Genomic DNA, 17,184 nt, shown 5'->3' on the forward strand with positions numbered 1-17,184 from the left:
GGCACTTCAATTTGGCATTATTCAGTGCAATTCAATGCCGTTGCTGCGTGTCAGGCAATCGCATTAGAAAATCATTTGCCTCGACTGTTATAATTGCATTTTATTACTTCCGACAAGAACGAGAAAACTGAGAAGACCAAGAAAACCAAGAAACCCAAGAGCTACAGCTGTGGACCCTTGGCGAGAAAAGCTGTAGCCGCAAATTGAAGAAAGTTGCCAGCAGAGAAGAAGAGCTCTCTTCTGCGGAAGAGCTCTCTGGCGAAGAGCAGTTGCTTAAGCCATTAGCTTTCCGCCCATCTACCGGTTTTTCTTCGTGGCCAAAAGAGAGTTAGTGGCCGCTGCTTCTGCCGCTGCCTCGGCCTCTGCCGACGTCGTTTGGGGCCTTCGACGGTCGGCTTCCCAGCTTGAAAACGTTTTCCGCGGCCTTCGCAGCGAGCATTCAGTGTCAAGGTGCTCGAACTGGCGGTCGCTAGCGCTCCAGTGATAGAAGAAGCTAACGAACTCGAACCCAACCGATCTTGCCCAGCATCTGGAGGCTGGAGTTGGAATTCCTCGCAGAGTTTCGCATAAGAACGTTTAGCCAAATCGCACGAGATTCAGTTGGGCGCTCCACTTTCGACAGTGAGGACGTCGCTCGAGCGGTTCGCGTGGTTTTCGGTTCATCAAATCAAATCAAATCAAACAATAAATTTGTTTTTGAGCAAACAAATCAATCGAGTGTTGTGTGCGTGTCCTGTTCCTAAAAACAGTGATAAAAATCCATCGAGTGACCAAGGTAAAGACGCGTTCTTCCAAACCCATTGACATTCAATGCCTGACAAGGTGTCAATTGTCAGGCGAACAGGATGTCCACATGTCGATCAATTAAACGAAAATGGTCAATGGATCATTAGAGAAAGCAGCCTGGGTGAATGTTGTCAGCAGAAGAAGCACATCGAGGAGATGTCACATTAGTTTCCAAGCAACCAAGTAGCCAGACATCCAAGTTTCCAGTTTCGCGATAAGTCCGAGTTGCAACTTCAGCATTTTTGCCATGCGGAAACACGGCGCACAGAACCCGTCAACTCCCAAATGTGCAGAATTCTGCAGGCAATTAACTTTCGGCCTGGTCAAGTCTCCTGTCGATCCGCCATCCATTGGGAATCCTGCTGGCTGCTGGCTGCGACCAGTGACCAGTGATTTGGGTCAGTCAACGGTTCGATGCGACCATTTAATGGCAATTAGCTGGGGCTGCGACCAGTCAAGACCTGAATGTCAAGTCAAAAGAGTGTAAGACTTTCGCTGACTCCAGCCAAGAATTCGAGAATCCGAATGACAAATCTCCGCTCGACGTGCTCTGGAATTCATTGCCCTGTTACGAAATAATCCCGGCTAAATGGTGACCCAAACTCATTAATATTCCGCTGCAGTATTGGAGCTACTTCTTCGTGAGCTCGAAGATCATGTTTATGGATTCGGTTGCATAGATTAGGGTTTTCGAATGGTGCGGTTGATTTGCCGTTAGTTTCGGGCCATGAAATGAAAAGTTTTGTCAAGATTTCCTCAGTTTTCTTTCCGTTTTTTGATACACCGCAATGGAAACCAAGGGAAACTAGTTTTGGGGCTCTTTTGATAGTTGAGAAATTTCACTGGCCATTAATTGAAGATTTGTCGCTAACTTTGAGAAATTTCTGCCGGCCACAAAAAAGAATTTCTATAGAAATAACTCGAGGTGACCCACATCCACCAGCACAAGCACAAGCACCACAAACTCCTTCTGCCGATGGCCAGCGGGTGCAGTTTTCAAATTGCCAGCCATGAAATGAAGATAGTCGGGCCAAGAAGTAGTTGCCAAGTGGCTTTCCTGGCCAACTTGTGGCTCCATCTTCCATTTGCAGCAACTTGCACACATTGCTTACAGTTACACCGAGCAGCGCTTCAATTGAGATAAGCCTGGATGGCAGTTATGTCATTCCCTGGCACACTTTTCCAGCCAGAGCCAACACAACAACAACTACCGAACCAATCACTCGCCATTCTAATTAAGTGGCAACTAGTTTTTGGCGTATTGGTGTCATAAAAGTGCTTTATCGACACCTTGACAGCGGAGGAAAAAGCGGTGGGATTAGCCCGAATTTCCCATTTACCATTTCGAACCAGATCCGCAGAAGACTCACTCAAAATAACACTTCATACACAGGAAAAAAATTTACAAGAGATTCGATTAAAATGTGTAGGTTAATTTCATATTATATTCTTATAATTATGAACTGATAAAATATCAAGTTGATATTTTTGAATCATAAATTTGACATTATTCAGGGTAGAATTGACCTTATTTCATATCGAATTTTTTTTTTTCTGTGTAGGCTTTTTGCCTGACCAAAACAAACTGTCAAATTTGGCTGCAAATATGTGTGCTAAACGCCAAAACTAGTTGCTAGGCCGGCTGATAAATGCTCATGCATAAATATAAATCTCCATCTTCGATTGGAGTCCGCAGCAGGAGCAGCTCGGCTGCCAAATGGAAATTTATGGCCATGTCTGTGGGATCTGCGGATTAGTTTATTGGCCCACTAAGGCAGCTGACCCACAGCATTAAATTGTGATTTGAGTGGGCCACTGTACACAGCTGGTTTTCTATACGGGGTAATTAGAATGTTTTCTCCTCTTATTTATTTCCCGCAATTGGATTCCCTCCGAGGGGCACGCGACTCGCTCTGCTGGGCAGTCCGTGTCATTGACCAGCAGCCATGGAAATTGATTTGCAGCCAGACAATTGCATAATCGTTGATTATGAGGCACTCACGAAGTTCAGCCTCGAACTCCAAACTCCACAACTCCACTCCAGTTGAATTCGATTAGTGCGGAAATCAAGTCGAGAGTGGAGAGTCGAGAGCATGTGGATAGAAAAGAAAAGCTGAGGTTCTCTGTGATTTAACGCATATTACACGTAATGCATTTTCCATGCAGCTGGTGGTTCTTGTTCTTGTTCTTGGTCAAAAGCTGGGGAAAAGAAAAAGAACCGCAAAAGCCACTAACGATCCAGCATAAAGCATCCAACTGTTGTGTTCTCCTCCGTATCGATCGCATTGTGATCGAACATTGGACCTCTCGGCCCAATCAGAATTCCAGCTGACCATTTCAGTTAACAGCTAGTGTGGCTTGGCCCAAAGTCCAGGTGCTTTTGGCTTCTGGCTTCCTGTGCGTGCGCCAATGGCTAAGTGGCATTATTTTAATTCCTTCTGAAACGTGCGTGTGAGCAGCGTTTAGATCTGAAGTGCTGCCGTTTTTCGTTTTTCAAGGGGTAAGAGCCTCTTTCTTAGCCATCAACCAAATTGATTTTGCATCTATTCCCGGGCAATTAATCAGGGCCTTCTTCTTCGTGCCGGTGGGCGTTGCCAGTGCATAGATGCAATTGCAACTACTGCACAGCTGGATGGCCCGCATTAAAACCATTATTAAAGCTTAACTGTAACTGCCGGCGCAATTAATCACGAGATAAGCATGGGAGTGGGAAGACACACTGAAATGCTAATTAAAAACCAAGCTACCAAAACCTTCTTTTTGCCATTTTTCCACCTCTTCCAGATTCTGGAATACAGCTAACTGAAATGCATCTGCGGTCAATGACAAACAACCGGGGAGTCAGCATGATGGCGCTGCTGGGCCTAATGCTGCTTTTGGTGGACACCAGCTCTTTGGCGGCGGCACGCAAGTTGCCCAAGCGACCGACGGCGGTGAAACCGTTGAAGACATTTCCGCGCAACAATGCCACACCGATTCCGGGATCGGTGGCATCGCCAAACGGAAGCGAGCTACCAAAACCGTTGAGCGTTGAGCCAGCGGAAGCGATTGTCGCATCGCCACCTGGTTCTGCAGATTCCTCAGTTGATTCTGCCCCTCAGTCACCTGCTGCATCACCAGCTGTATCACCTGTTGCTGCTTCTGCCGCTGAGACCAAGGCCGATGATCTTGGCCTCACTCCCATGGCAACACCTTCAGCTGGCTCTGCATCTTCCTCGGTGGACGAGGACTGCGAACCGGATATGATTGGCTTCGAGCTCATAACAGGGTAAGTGTCGCAGTGCCATGGAGTACTATTCCTAGTATAAATTATACCCACCAATGGCCTGTTAACACATCGTAAAGGTGGTTTCCCCCATTTATAATGCCGCCAAAACCAAAGCCACCCACTTGAGAAACTCGCAAGAGAACCCCAGAATTTATGTGCGTTACTTTCCGGTTAATCCTCCATCGCAGGTACGTGCTATCGGCGCCATCGAAGCAATTGGAAACGCTGCCCGGCACCCTCATGCTGACCGACTGCCTGGAGGCCTGCCAGGCCAATGAATCTTGCAGCGCGGTTAATTACGAGACGGGCCTGTGTGTCATGTTCCGCAGCACCGCCGATCAGTTGCCAGGTGAGTTGAGGTCTGCGCCGGGAGAAAATGAAAGAAATGCCTAGAAAGAAAGGAGTGCGATTGCAATTCCCTAGACAAAAGACAAAGACTCTTAAAGAAACCACTAAATCCTAATGACAGCAGAAAAGCAAACATCTTAAATACAAAGCGAAGTATCTAACGCAGATCTAAAAAGTTTATAGTCGAAGCTAATACTGATTGATACTGTTTCTGTTTACGACTACAATCATTTCCAAAAATCGAAGAGAAAGTTAGGCTATATAACAGTTTTTATTGGGTTAAATAGTTCAGTTAATGGGTTTCTAAAAAAAATGGAACTTCCAATGTCATGTAACACCTAAAATAACTTTGAAATATTAGTGATCAGTTAGTTTTTCCCGTGTAGTTCTTTGCTAAAGAGCACCCAGCTCAGCACTCGATAGCCCAATCACGATCTTTGGCTCGCAGCTTGTATGTTAAATGTTTCCCGCTAATCACAACGAATGCCGCCCCCATCTGGCCTCCCCTCTTGTTTCCAGGTTCACTTTCCCGCTCCCAGTATCCCGTGTTCACCGTTTACGCGCAGAAATCCTGCTTCGGAGTGCGTCCCTGCTCGAAGGCCTGGTGCATCGATCGCGTCCAGGGCTACCGACTCCCCGAGCGGGCCAAGGCCAGCCAGAGTGTGGCCACGCGGCGCGACTGCATCGAGCTGTGCCTGGGCGAGACGGAGTTCACCTGCCGGTAAGTACTGTGGCCGGGGTACCGTTACCTGATGCAACAGCAGAGCCACCCTCTTGAACTGAAACCGAAACAGAAACACCCACCCCGCCTCCTTTGGGTACACACACACCACACACCTCTTCACTCCTCCCCAAAAGGCACTCCACACTAAGAGCACTCCAAGATACACTATGCAAAATATTTAAATTCATGGGATTTAAATTAGATTTTTAACAGAAACAAACAAAAAAAAAAAAAAAAACAAATTACAAAAACAAAATAAAAAAGTAGAAGATAAAAATAAGAAAGGAAAAAAATAAAAAGTATTCCTACAGAAAATACTGATTTAAGACCAAAAAAAAGAAAAAAGAAACAAATTACAAAAATAAAATAAAAAAGTAGAAAAAAAATAAGAAAGAAAAATAAAATAAAAATTTATCCCCACAGAAAATACTGATTTAAGATCTAACCCAACCTGTATGAGTTTATTTGTATTAAAAATGGCTTAAGTGATTTTAAAAAATAACTAATACAAATTAGATTAATTCCTCATTCATACAATGTTAACTCCATATTTTCCCAACTACTTTTCTCCTCGTGCACCTTCTTCGATCCACCTGAAGATCGGCCAACTACTATGCGCACTCTGGCCTGTGCGAGCTCTCGGACATGGATCGCATTACGCTGTCGGACGAGGCGAATATCGCGGCCTACGATGGCGCCGACTATCTGGAGAACAACTGCGCCGAGGAGCCGAGCAAGCTGTGCGAGTTCAAGCGCGTAGCGGGTCGCATTCTCAAGACGGTGGACTCGGTGCACCAGAACGTTCAGACGCTGGACGAGTGCCGCGACCTCTGCCTCACGGCCCCGTTCCGGTGTCATTCGTACGACTACAACGAGACCGGGGAGCTGGTGTGCCGCCTGTCCCACCACAGCAGGGCCACGCTGACGGATCTCTCGGAACCGTACCTCTCCATCGAGGAGGCGGCCACCTACGAGCAGTCCGCCTGCTACAATGTCTCCATCGACTGTCGCTCCGGCGAGATGGTCACCAAGATCCGCACCTCCAAGCTCTTCGACGGCAAGGTCTACGCCAAGGGAGCCCCGAAATCCTGCGCCGTGAATGTGAACAACTCACTGGAGTTCGACCTGAAGATGCGCTACAACGACCTGGAGTGCAATGTGCGACAGAGTGCCTATGGGAGGTATATGAACGACATTGTGATCCAGCACCACGACATGATTGTCACCTCCTCCGATCTTGGACTCGCCGTATCCTGCCAATACGACCTGACCAACAAGACGGTGGTCAACAATGTGGACCTGGGCGTAACCGGGGAGATCGAGTCGACGCTGAGCGAGGAAATCATCGTCGATTCGCCGAACGTCATCATGAAGATAACCGCACGTGATGGCAGCGACATGAAGAGGATCGCCGAGGTTGGCGATCCGCTGGCACTGCGATTCGAGATCGTCGACGCCAACAGCCCGTACGAGATCTTTGTGAGGGAACTGGTGGCCATGGACGGGACGGACAGCGCCGAAATCACACTGATCGACGCCAACGGCTGTCCCACGGACCAGTACATAATGAGTGCCATGCAAAAGCTGGCCAGCAATCGCAAGGTGCTGCTCTCACAGTTCGACGCCTTCAAGTTCCCCTCCTCGGAGCTGGTGCAGTTCCGCGCCCTGGTCACGCCCTGCATACCGCGCTGCGAACCGGTTATTTGCGACAACGATGAGAACGGCGAGCTCAAGTCGCTGCTGTCCTACGGTCGTCGCAAGCGTTCGGTGCTCAACGGCACTGATGGCGGTAAGTAAACGGTTCTTCTTGGCCAGCTTTGGAACCAGGGATGGATACTGATGGGTAACAGAACCACCAACCAGTGACCTTTGAAGTGGTGTCACTTACTCAGGGAAATCTTCAGAAGGAGGAGGTTGCATAATTATTCTCAAGATAGTCAGTGGAGTGTAATAATCCTACCAAGATTATCTAATTTTTTTAAACCTTAGAAATTTATAATTTTTTCACAAGATGCTTAGGTGATCATAGATAGGATCGAAATAATCCCAAAGAGAAACCCATTTCAATAATCTTTAAAAAGACAACGATTACATTTTAATCGAAATTTAGAATATTTATAGCTTTTTTATGATTCCATCTAATTTCTTCAGAAAATTAGTTAACATTTCATAGGTTTTTCTTTTAGATGTTTTACTGAAAGTAGAAATTGTTTCTGACTTTTATAATAGCTAAAACTGTAGAAAGTAAATTAGTTTCCAGTTAAATTGCAGAAATCAATCTGTTCATTGCCGTTAAAAAGTTATGGTTATTTCGAATGGTCTTAAAAACCCCATGAGCCATAACATGTCTGACACAAAAATCTTTATCATTCGGTCAGTGGAATTGGAATTATAATCGAAATGCCGTGTTATATGGGATTTATGCACCTTCCTCAAGAAACACCATCCCTGGTTTTAGTGCCACTACAGAACAGAAGAGAATACAACAGAATTGCTCCCAGAAAACATATTTCATTTCTTGTTTGCCTCTTCTTTCTCCTTCTCTGCTGCAATTTTTTTGTGCTTTTTTGTGATTTTCTGCTCGATGGATGGATGCGCTGCTGCTGCTGCTGCTGCTGGTGGATGGCTGCTACCTTTTCACAGTTGAGCTGGCCATTAAGTCGGAACGCCAAAAACGTGATGTGAGTCATCAGGCGGCCGGCGATGAGAACATTCTGCTGGTGCAATCGATACAAATCACCGATAAGTTCGCCTTCAATGGCGCCGATTCACCAGGAGGTTCGAACTCCGATGGTCTGGATGGCCTGGCCAAATTGCAACTGGACCTGGGCACCAAATCGGACACTTGCATAAATGGCTATGGTGAGTAGGGGGGGATCATCTGGGGTCTCGGCTCTGGGGTCTTGAATCCACACCAATGTGTAGCACGGTGGCAAGTCGATCCAAGTCGGGGCTCCATCTATTTGGTATCGCCGAGCGTGGCGAATTGATTTGCGTTAATCGCGTGCCGTCGCGCCATCTAGCCTCTAGATGAAAAAAAGAAGCCTTTCGACTTGCCAACTTGCCGACTTGCCGACTGAGTGCCCAGCTAATTAAATAAGCTCGTAAATTTTCAACCTCAACTCTTTTTACAACTCTATCGCAGGCTTCATAATTGCCGGGGCTCTGTTCCTGCTGCTCCAGCTGACGGTCATCGCTGTCTGGGACAATATGCAGAAGCGAGCGTTACACAAGCGGTAAGAACGTCAACTCAACGCCAGTGAATGGCCTTTTAACAAGCCAGTTGGAGAGAACAGATGATGGAGGAGGAGAAAAGCAGAAACTAGCATGAAATTCTACTTAGCTCAAAACTTAGCACCGCTCATAATCTAGTTAGTAGATGTACGATCGAGAGATGGAGAATGGAAATGGAGACGCAGACGCCCTTCCCCGGACTTTCCGCCATAGAGCTGGACTCCTCTGTGAAGGGATCCCCTAGGAACGAACCGTAGCTTAATATTTATACCTACACCTATGCGCATTTAGGCGCCCCCCTCTATAAGACTTAACTATACTATACTGCTTAAGACTCGGAACTTGGAACTTGGAACTCGGAAAGAAAAGCTCCTTAGTTTGTAGTGCGAACGAACCATTCAAACCTCTCAAGCGAGCTTCGAACTGACAACCATTGCTCGTTTAAGAGGTTTGACTGTCTACTAATACTTAAACACCTAACCTAACTTAACTTAATGCTTATATATGCTAGGCCCAATCAAAAACACACACAACACACAACAGAAAATGTAAGAAAATGTAACAAGAGACAAAACTTCAGATGCTATAAAAGGTAAATAAACGTATTAGAAAGATACTCGTTTGCATTCGCATTACTCTTATTTTCCTCTTAACCGGGTTTGTTTGGTCTGCGTTCGAGGAAAACCAAGGAAACAAAATTTGCCCGTCACTGTCAATGTCAATTCGAGTTCGATCGATCGATCTAACAAGGCCAAAACCTCAGGCCTCAAGTCTCGGCCATGATTGTTGGTTTTGGCCTAATCAACGTTGATACAAATCAATCAAGAGCAGCGTTTAGACCGACTCCTCCTCCTCCTCCTCCTCCCCCGACTTAAGTTGAGTGTGCCACACTCACCAGGTGGAAAATTGGCCCGAGTGAAACTGAACCTTGGCTAAATGGCGCTGAACTTGGCTCTAAACGGTTCAAAGTCAGAGAGCTGCCTGCAGTAAAAGTGACAAACTAATTGGGCGCGGAAACGAGGGCTATGAATTGCAGGTAAACAACTTCATTAACATGATTTCACCCACATTCGCAGTGAAATTTTAGTGGGTGGTGTAAACGGGGCTTTTACCTTAGGAATGTGTGGGGGCATTTGGTTTGGGCACCCTAAACTAGGTTACTTTTATAGTACATACTTAAACCGTTAATTAATGGCAGTACATGCACCCAATTACGCTCTTACGATGATCGTAAATTTTCAGTAGGAAGCTAAGGAGCTCAAGAAGGAGAAGTAGTCACATTAAAAAAAACCAAATTTATTTTTAGTTTGATTTTTAAATTTATAGCGCCCTACTCATGTATCTTTAAGCGCTATCTCGCTCGCACTTTTTGTGTATAGAATTTCCATTGGAAAGTCCGGAAACTTTGTGTGGAAATTAGAACAGCAGCTTTAAATGTTTCTAGCCAAATGGCTTCCCAAATAGAGACAAGTTTTGCTATAAAATAACTTAATAATCAAAATCCTTTTACCAACCAACCAGCCACTTACTTTTTAATATGGCTAAATACCAATTGTTATGGAGACTTTCTTCAGCGCCATTCTTCATCTGCGCCTAGATGAGAAGTCACCATAATTTTTAGTCATAATTATTACTGATTTTCTATCAACCCATCCCAAGATGGCAGTTGTTGGATGGCGATGGCCGAGGAGGAGAACAAAAAGCAGCAGCGGCGGCGGGCAAAAAACAATTTGAAAGGAAATGTTTAACATTATCTCGAATCTGATGCTTTGAACTCGGCGCAAGTTGGCGAACACAAACATGAACATGAAAAGTTGCCAAGTCAAATGCTGTCACTGACATGGCCATCCAAATTTAGACAAAGCCTCCAGAGGAGGCGACTCCTCGAGACTCCTTTTTTTTTTGTTTCGTATTTGCGGGCAGGTATGTATGGATTTTTGTTCGTTTCGTTTCTAATGTCCCCGAGACTTGAGTGCTCCCTGTACTCCTGGCTCCCCGGCATAGCGAAAGTCTTTGAACACTTTCCGTGGATGTGGAGGCACAGCATCCGTTTGACCAGGCTGGCGTCTTTCTTTTCTTTTTCTATATTTTTGTCACCGCGGGACTCACGGGTCTCGCGAGTCTCGAGTCGCAGAGGCACGCATAACATAAATTCTGCAATGCGTATTTCAAAAATTGCTGCCTTCGATGTGTCGTATCGTCTTTATAAGGAGCCGAACAGAGGCCTTGGCCATTCAGTTGTCCGCTGGGCAAATGTTTATGTCAAACGCGCAGCAAATAAAGTGCTCGGCTTGACAATGTCCGCGGCAATGTCAACAGATGGCCATGTGGCTGCGGCCCTTGGGGACCAACAATCTGGGTGGGTAGCCAGTTTTTCTTTATTTTTGGGCTTCATAATCTTTATGAATTGCCGGGGAGACAATGGCCTGACGGAAATGCTACCGCCAGGCATTTGCAACTCAACCGATGTAGAAGCCATAATTGATAAGAATTAAAAAATAACACTAGTTTCTGGGATCACGCACGCGGAGGCAATACCCGAAACGCTCTAGATTGGGCCGAGAGATCGATTCGGGAGCATCAAGTGGCCACCGGTTGGATATCGTTAGTGGCATTGCATTGCGGTTCTTTTCTTTTCTACCACTTACTACAGTGGAATAACAACAACAGCAATGGCAGCATGGAAAATGCATTACGTGTAATGTGCGTTAAAGCACGAAGTTCAGCTTACAGCTCAGATATGTGCGCAGTTTTCCACGGACTGCGATTGATTTCCGCACTAATCAAATTCGAATATACCATTGATTTTTCACTTTGAGCTGAGCTGAGAATGCACTCTGTGAACAGCGAGAAATCGCTAGTAAATTTTAATGTCTGAATACATATTTGTTTTTCATTTGATGCTCATTTTATGATCCAATATTATTTATGGTTCATCTGAGGTAATATATGGTTTTTATGTTTTTTTATATTATTTGATATTTGTTAAGTGCTAGCTCTTTCGATTTGGTATTTAATTATGAGCTCAGCAAAGTATGATGTTCCATATTTTTACCACTATTTCCATTGTTTCGAACAAAATACTGCTAGAAATAACAGTCCGGTCCAGTGATAAAAATAGGTTGTTTCTGAAGAGTTTTCTTGCTGTAACTTATCCGAAAATAATCCCAAGTCTAAAAGTCAAGGTGTTTTGTACAAATAATAACCGAATATATCGAATATCATCACTTTCTGGATGATTTCCAAATTTTAATATTTTGACAATTTTTTACTTTTTTTTCAAGGGGTTACATCATGAATTTTTGCGAAAAATTGTCAAAAATAAATATGTTCAGATTTCAATGCTGATAGATTGGGAATTTAACTACGAGCTCAACGATGTATGGCATTCCATATTTGGACCATTATTTTCAAAGTTTTGAGTAAAATATGATAATTTTACTGCTTTTTATTTTCTTCCAGTGCACTCTCCTAATTAACGATTATGCAACTGTCCGCCTGCAAATCGATTTGCATGCCTGCTGCCGCTGCTGCTGATGCTGCTGCCATCGCCAGTTGTGGCGAGGTGAGTCCGGTGGTTCTGGAGAGTCTGGTCAATGACATTGCCGCGGAGTCATTAGCGAAACGTTGAGAATGAGAATGAGTCGCGTGCCAATGGCAGTACCGTTCTCCTCGCCAGGGAATTGCACAAAAGCGGGCCACAACACTGGGGCGTGAAGAGTCACAGATGGAAATTCTAATTACTCGATTTCTTGTTGACTCCACTGACTTACATAAGCAAGAACAAGCCGAACCGAACTGAGTCCGAGTCGAGAGGCTGGCGAAATTTGCAGTAAAAATGTTCGCTTTGCCCCACTCAAATTACAATTTAATGTTGTGGGTCAGTCGCCTTAGTGGGGCAATAAACAAAGTTGCAGTCGAACTCCCATTCCCATTCCAAGTGCAAGTCCAAGTCTAAGTCCGAATACAAGTCGCTAAGTCGCGGATTCCTCGCATCGGGCCACATAAATTGACTGTGTGCACAGCACACAAATGTTCGAGTGATTTTGTGTGCCGCAGGGAGTGGGGCGGATTTTCGCTATATATTTTCTACTTTTTTCCTAGCTTCTCCGGCATATAAATACAATTGCTGCCGAGAGCGCGGTGCGCTTTTTAGACCCGAATTCAAATTCAAATACAGATTCCGACTTGAATTCAGGTTCGTCGGCGATTTATTTAGGCAAATAAACAAATGGCATGTGCAGAGTGTTAATTTATCAAGTTGCCGGCGCACAGAATTGAAAATAAGTGCGAGAAAATCACTTTGCAGCGGGGAAGGGGAAGGAGATCCCCAGATGCTCAATGCTCAATGCCCAATGCTCAGATGCTGTCGGTTGGCATATTTATAGCCCGGCTGCTCATTTTGTCAGCCCAAAGTGCCTGCCATATATCAGGGGAGCATATCTCATTACTTTGTGATATTGCCAATGCATTTTGTCTGACCCAATAGACACCTACAAATAATGAAAAGGACGCAGATACCCCATACCATCTTTTGTGGAGAAGTGGAGAAAAGATTTGGCAACGCCAACGGGATTTCTCCCAGCCAAAAAAACAGAAAAAAAAACACCGAACAACCGAAAAAAGCGAGAGATGTGTGTGAAAAAAACGAAAGACTTAGGCGACAAACCTGCTCGCATAACTCTGTAAAACGCGTCGACAGCAGAAAAATGTTCTTTGAATCGTTATTATGGGATATAAATCCATAATTCTGTAAGTAATATAGCATTATGGTAGTAGTAGTATTATAAATGTTGTATCAAGAACAAAAGACTTAGGCAACAAACTTTAAATAAAATAAACAAAAAAATACTTTTAAGTTTATCCCATTAATACAAAGAAATATTTAAAATATTTAATTTAAAAACCCAATTACAATTTACAATAATTAATAAACAAACAAGCAATGCAAACAGCCATTTCCGACAACTCGAACTCAGTTTGTTTATCAAACATGGTATAACAAATCACTCAAATCGAAACCATTAACAGAGGAAAGCCCATACATTGTAGTAAAGAGCAATAAATTCATCATTTTGGGATCATTGGGAGGTCGGTGGTTTCCACCTTCAATGCAAGTTCGAGTCGAACCCGAACCCCAAGCCACATCGCATTAAATGAATTTCCCTATAATTTATTGTTGATCTTTAGGCCTCATTAAAATGCTGCTCCAGTCGCGCGGCGTTTGGGTTTTTCGTTTGGTAACTCGGGCTGCAAATGAACTCGGCCACATAGATCATTCATGGGCAAAAGAGATCTTTGGGAGCTGGCCAGCATATTGATGAGCTGATTCTAGCAGGCGAGAAGAAGAATTCTTCGGCTGATGCTGTAATAGTGGCTGAAAATGAGCTGGAGATGTTCAGAGGGTCTGGGCACGTAGCCCAGAAATTTGTCAGCCGAAGAAAGGAAAGTGAAAAATCTATAAGCGATGCAAATAGCGCGACGTTTTGTTTAAATGCCAAGTGAAAAACGTTGGAAGATTGTCAAGGGGACTTTTTCACTCTGGGATTGGCTCTAGATTCCGTTTGGAAATATCAATGGCAGCCGCAGGGCGAGAAAATGGAAACAAATGGCCTTTGTTCGCCAAGGTGAATGCCACGCAGTGATTCGCCGACCGGGCGCACATCAATTGTTCAATCTTTATTGGCCGCTTTTCAATTCGAAGGCAGTTTTATGAGCCAAGCGAAAGTTTTTCCTGTCTTCGGCTGGGTGGCATAAATTACAAAATCAGTTAGACAAATTGTTCGGGGAACAGCCAGTCAGCCAGTCGACGACTCTCGTTGATAATCTGCACAAAACTGGGGGCCCAGTTTAGCTCGGCTGCCGGCTAATTGTCTGCAATTGTTTCATAACCGTTGCCTGACCCAAGCCAAGTGACCCAAATCCACCGGGCTGACCATCCAGCCGCATCCAGATGAGATTTGCCTCTGAATCTTCGAAGCTCCGAGTCTGCGGGATGAGAATTGAGTTTTCTTTTTTCTGGTTTTTTGTCATTCTGCGTGTGCGGCCGAAATGAAAACCCAGCCGAGGTATCAGCGTAATTGTGTAAGAATTTTCTGCGCATTTGGGAAATGTGTCTGCCAGATGATGAAAAACAGAAAGCAAACAGAAAAACCTTTTCCGGGCAGTGAGAATTTTCAGAGTTTTGTCGCACGAAATGCCAACGGTTCAACTCCGTTGTCGAACTGGAAGATGACACGGCGCATTGTCCGCTGGACACGCGGAGACATTCACCCATACCCATACCTATATACCCATCCCAACCCATTCGATTCCAACGCAATCCATCCCAGCTCATCCCATGCCAAACCATACCACTCGGCTTTCTCAGCTGGAGCATCCAAAGATCCAAGGCATCCATCCAACCTCCTCGCGGAGATCCTCTTCATCTGCTAGTTGGGGCACGTACGCCGCATGTCAGTCTAATTTGCTGACATGATTATGATTTTGCTGGCCATCCAACAGGGGACAAGATGGCACGGCAAAAAATAAGATAACTATTTGTATCCGATATTTATAGACAATATTTTCAGAGCTAAAATTCTATCACAATATTTATACATCTTAAACAAAATATAAAAAGCCGGTTCTTATACAAAACATGTATTCAATCTATATTTTTTACTAACAACTTAATGCAGGGACTCAGAGTTGGTTAAAATTTACCGATACGAACAATTACGTAACTATAAAAAAAAGTTTACCACTATTATATTTTTATAGACCAACGAGTTCTTTGTGTGTAGTAAAAGTTATGACCGCAAGATGTGCTTGTGTAATTGACCATTCTGTAAACTAATTTTAAGAACATTTTAAAAAGAGTCTCATAATAAAGTAAGTCAGAAATGTCCTTTTTATAACCGATATCTTTACGATTTACCCATCTAGAAATAGGATTGCGAAAAAGGCAGTGTTTGATCAATTAAATAATGAGAACATTAAAGCAACAGTACTAAAAATGGTTCCATAAATTGGAAATTCAATAAACTAACAATCCCATTGAATTTAATAACTTATATATTGCAAATTGAAGATTTCAAATTACTAAAGACACATTTCTCGCTGTGTGATGTTTAGTCAAAGGAGGATGAGGCCAATGTCGGCAAGTGAATGGCATTGCCTCATAAGCCGACGAGATGGGCTCTACCAATTTGGTTTCCCATTTCCCGACCAGTCCGGTCCGGCGGTGGCTTCCCTGGAATCGAGGAACCCTGCTCCTGGTCACTGGCTATCACATCGGCAGCGATCTGCTCCGCTTTTGAGGAGCACTTCTCTGATTTGCGGGCCTCCTGCTGTTTTGTTTGTTTGATTCAGCGCGGATTGATGTCGGCCCATGTCGACCAAGTCGGCTGCTGTTGGCTGAAAGCATTTGAGCCGATTTTAGGCGGAAGTCGCTGCGGCTGCCGCTGACTTGGGCGTGACATAGTTGCATTTATTAATGCAAATATTCCGTTTAGCCGTGCATTCCGCAGATATGAAAATGAATAACCGTTCTTGGTGCGGCATTGAATTCTTCGTTGGCGAAAAGTCCGCTGTCTTCTTGGCCAAAGAGCGCGAAAGAGTTGGATGGAAAAGCCAGGCAGCGCAGTCGACGCAGGCCAAGGAAATTCTCTTCAGAACTCTCTTATTCAGCACTCTTAGCCGGCACTCTTCGAAGAACTTTCTCCAGAAGAAGCTTTTCCGACACCTGAAGCTTCGCATTCTCAATTCTTGTTCTCGTCGGAAGCAATAAACTGCAATTATAACCGTCGAGCCAAATGATTTTCTGCCTGGCACGCAGCTTCGGCATTGAATTGCACTGAATAGCGCCAAATTGAAGTCCCACAGCGGGTTATAAGAGAGCCCAGAGCATTAGCAAAAGACAGGTGCACGGATCACTCGAGGGGGGGATTCTAGAAGAGAGGAAGGGGGGATTCTCCCAAGCACCCAGCAACTTGGCTTTCTAATGACCAAAGTTGTAAGTACCCGAGGAACTACACGAGCATTACCTCAACGCACGCCTAATTAAGTGCGCGATAACAATCGAAGAAACTAAAAACTAAATAACTAAAAAACGGGGAGTGCGGAATGAGGTCACTGATTGTGGGGGCAGCTTTGATACAGCGTTTATGCAACCGCACTCCATACTATACTATATACTGTAACACCATCATAATCAGTAATAGTTGCGCCACAAAGAAAGCGGAGGCTGTCTCGAATTTGTCCGTCACATAATGCAATTAAATATTGACGCGCAATCATCGAAAGCACAGCGAACTGCACTCGTCGCACTTTTCCCGCGTTTTCGTCTCCATCCGATGCACCGCATCACTGCATCCGATTTCCACAATGGAGATTCCAGATTCCACTTTGATTTGGAGCATAATTGAGGCCTCTCCGCGTTCGATTAACGCCTCTGAGGGAATTATACAATTTTTCCAACAATGAAGATCTGATAAAGAAATTATATAAATTGTGTCTTTTTGATTCGGAAAAGCTTTGGGAGTTGGAATCGAAATAGGAAGTCTGCGATCGCCAATCGCCAACCGTCATCCGGATTCGGGCCTTGACTTTGGAGTTGGATTGTTGAATTGGAATTGGCGTGTGAATGAGTCTCTCCAGTTCTCCAGATGGCCAAAGATTGATTGGGATGCCAGAAGCGTAGGTGAACTTCTGATTGAGTAATTGGAACTGGCAGAGTTTTGCTCTAATTGCTATCGCATTTGAGATCGTTGCCAAAATTGCCAAGTGTGCGATTCTCGGGAAGCCATTCTTCATTCTCCTCGATCTCAAGTCAGATATTTCC

The 17,184-nt window shown here is 44.5% G+C and overlaps 1 protein-coding gene across 1 annotated transcript; it reads left to right on the plus strand.

The window, feature by feature from the left end:
• Positions 1-603: 603 nt before the first annotated feature.
• On the plus strand, positions 604-8,976 carry mey (morpheyus). Its single transcript, XM_017152290.3, has 7 exons — positions 604-775; positions 3,571-4,054; positions 4,243-4,403; positions 4,922-5,123; positions 5,726-6,915; positions 7,770-7,988; positions 8,272-8,976. Exons 2-7 carry the CDS (start codon positions 3,594-3,596, stop codon positions 8,364-8,366), a joined length of 2,328 nt encoding a protein of 775 aa, XP_017007779.2. The 5' UTR covers positions 604-775; positions 3,571-3,593; the 3' UTR covers positions 8,367-8,976.
• The last annotated feature ends 8,208 nt before the right edge of the window (positions 8,977-17,184 follow it).

Source organism: Drosophila takahashii, chromosome 3R (assembly GCF_030179915.1).
Source record: "Drosophila takahashii strain IR98-3 E-12201 chromosome 3R, DtakHiC1v2, whole genome shotgun sequence".
NCBI classification, from domain to species: Eukaryota; Metazoa; Arthropoda; class Insecta; order Diptera; family Drosophilidae; genus Drosophila; species Drosophila takahashii.

Coding starts and splice junctions, on each gene's coding strand:
- mey (XM_017152290.3), top strand. CDS start 3,594: ATGCATCTGCGGTCAATGACAAACAACCGGGGAGTCAGCATGATGGCG. Junction 5,124..5,725: donor GAGACGGAGTTCACCTGCCG/GTAAGTACTGTG, acceptor ATCCACCTGAAG/ATCGGCCAACTACTATGCGC. Junction 7,989..8,271: donor CACTTGCATAAATGGCTATG/GTGAGTAGGGGG, acceptor ACTCTATCGCAG/GCTTCATAATTGCCGGGGCT.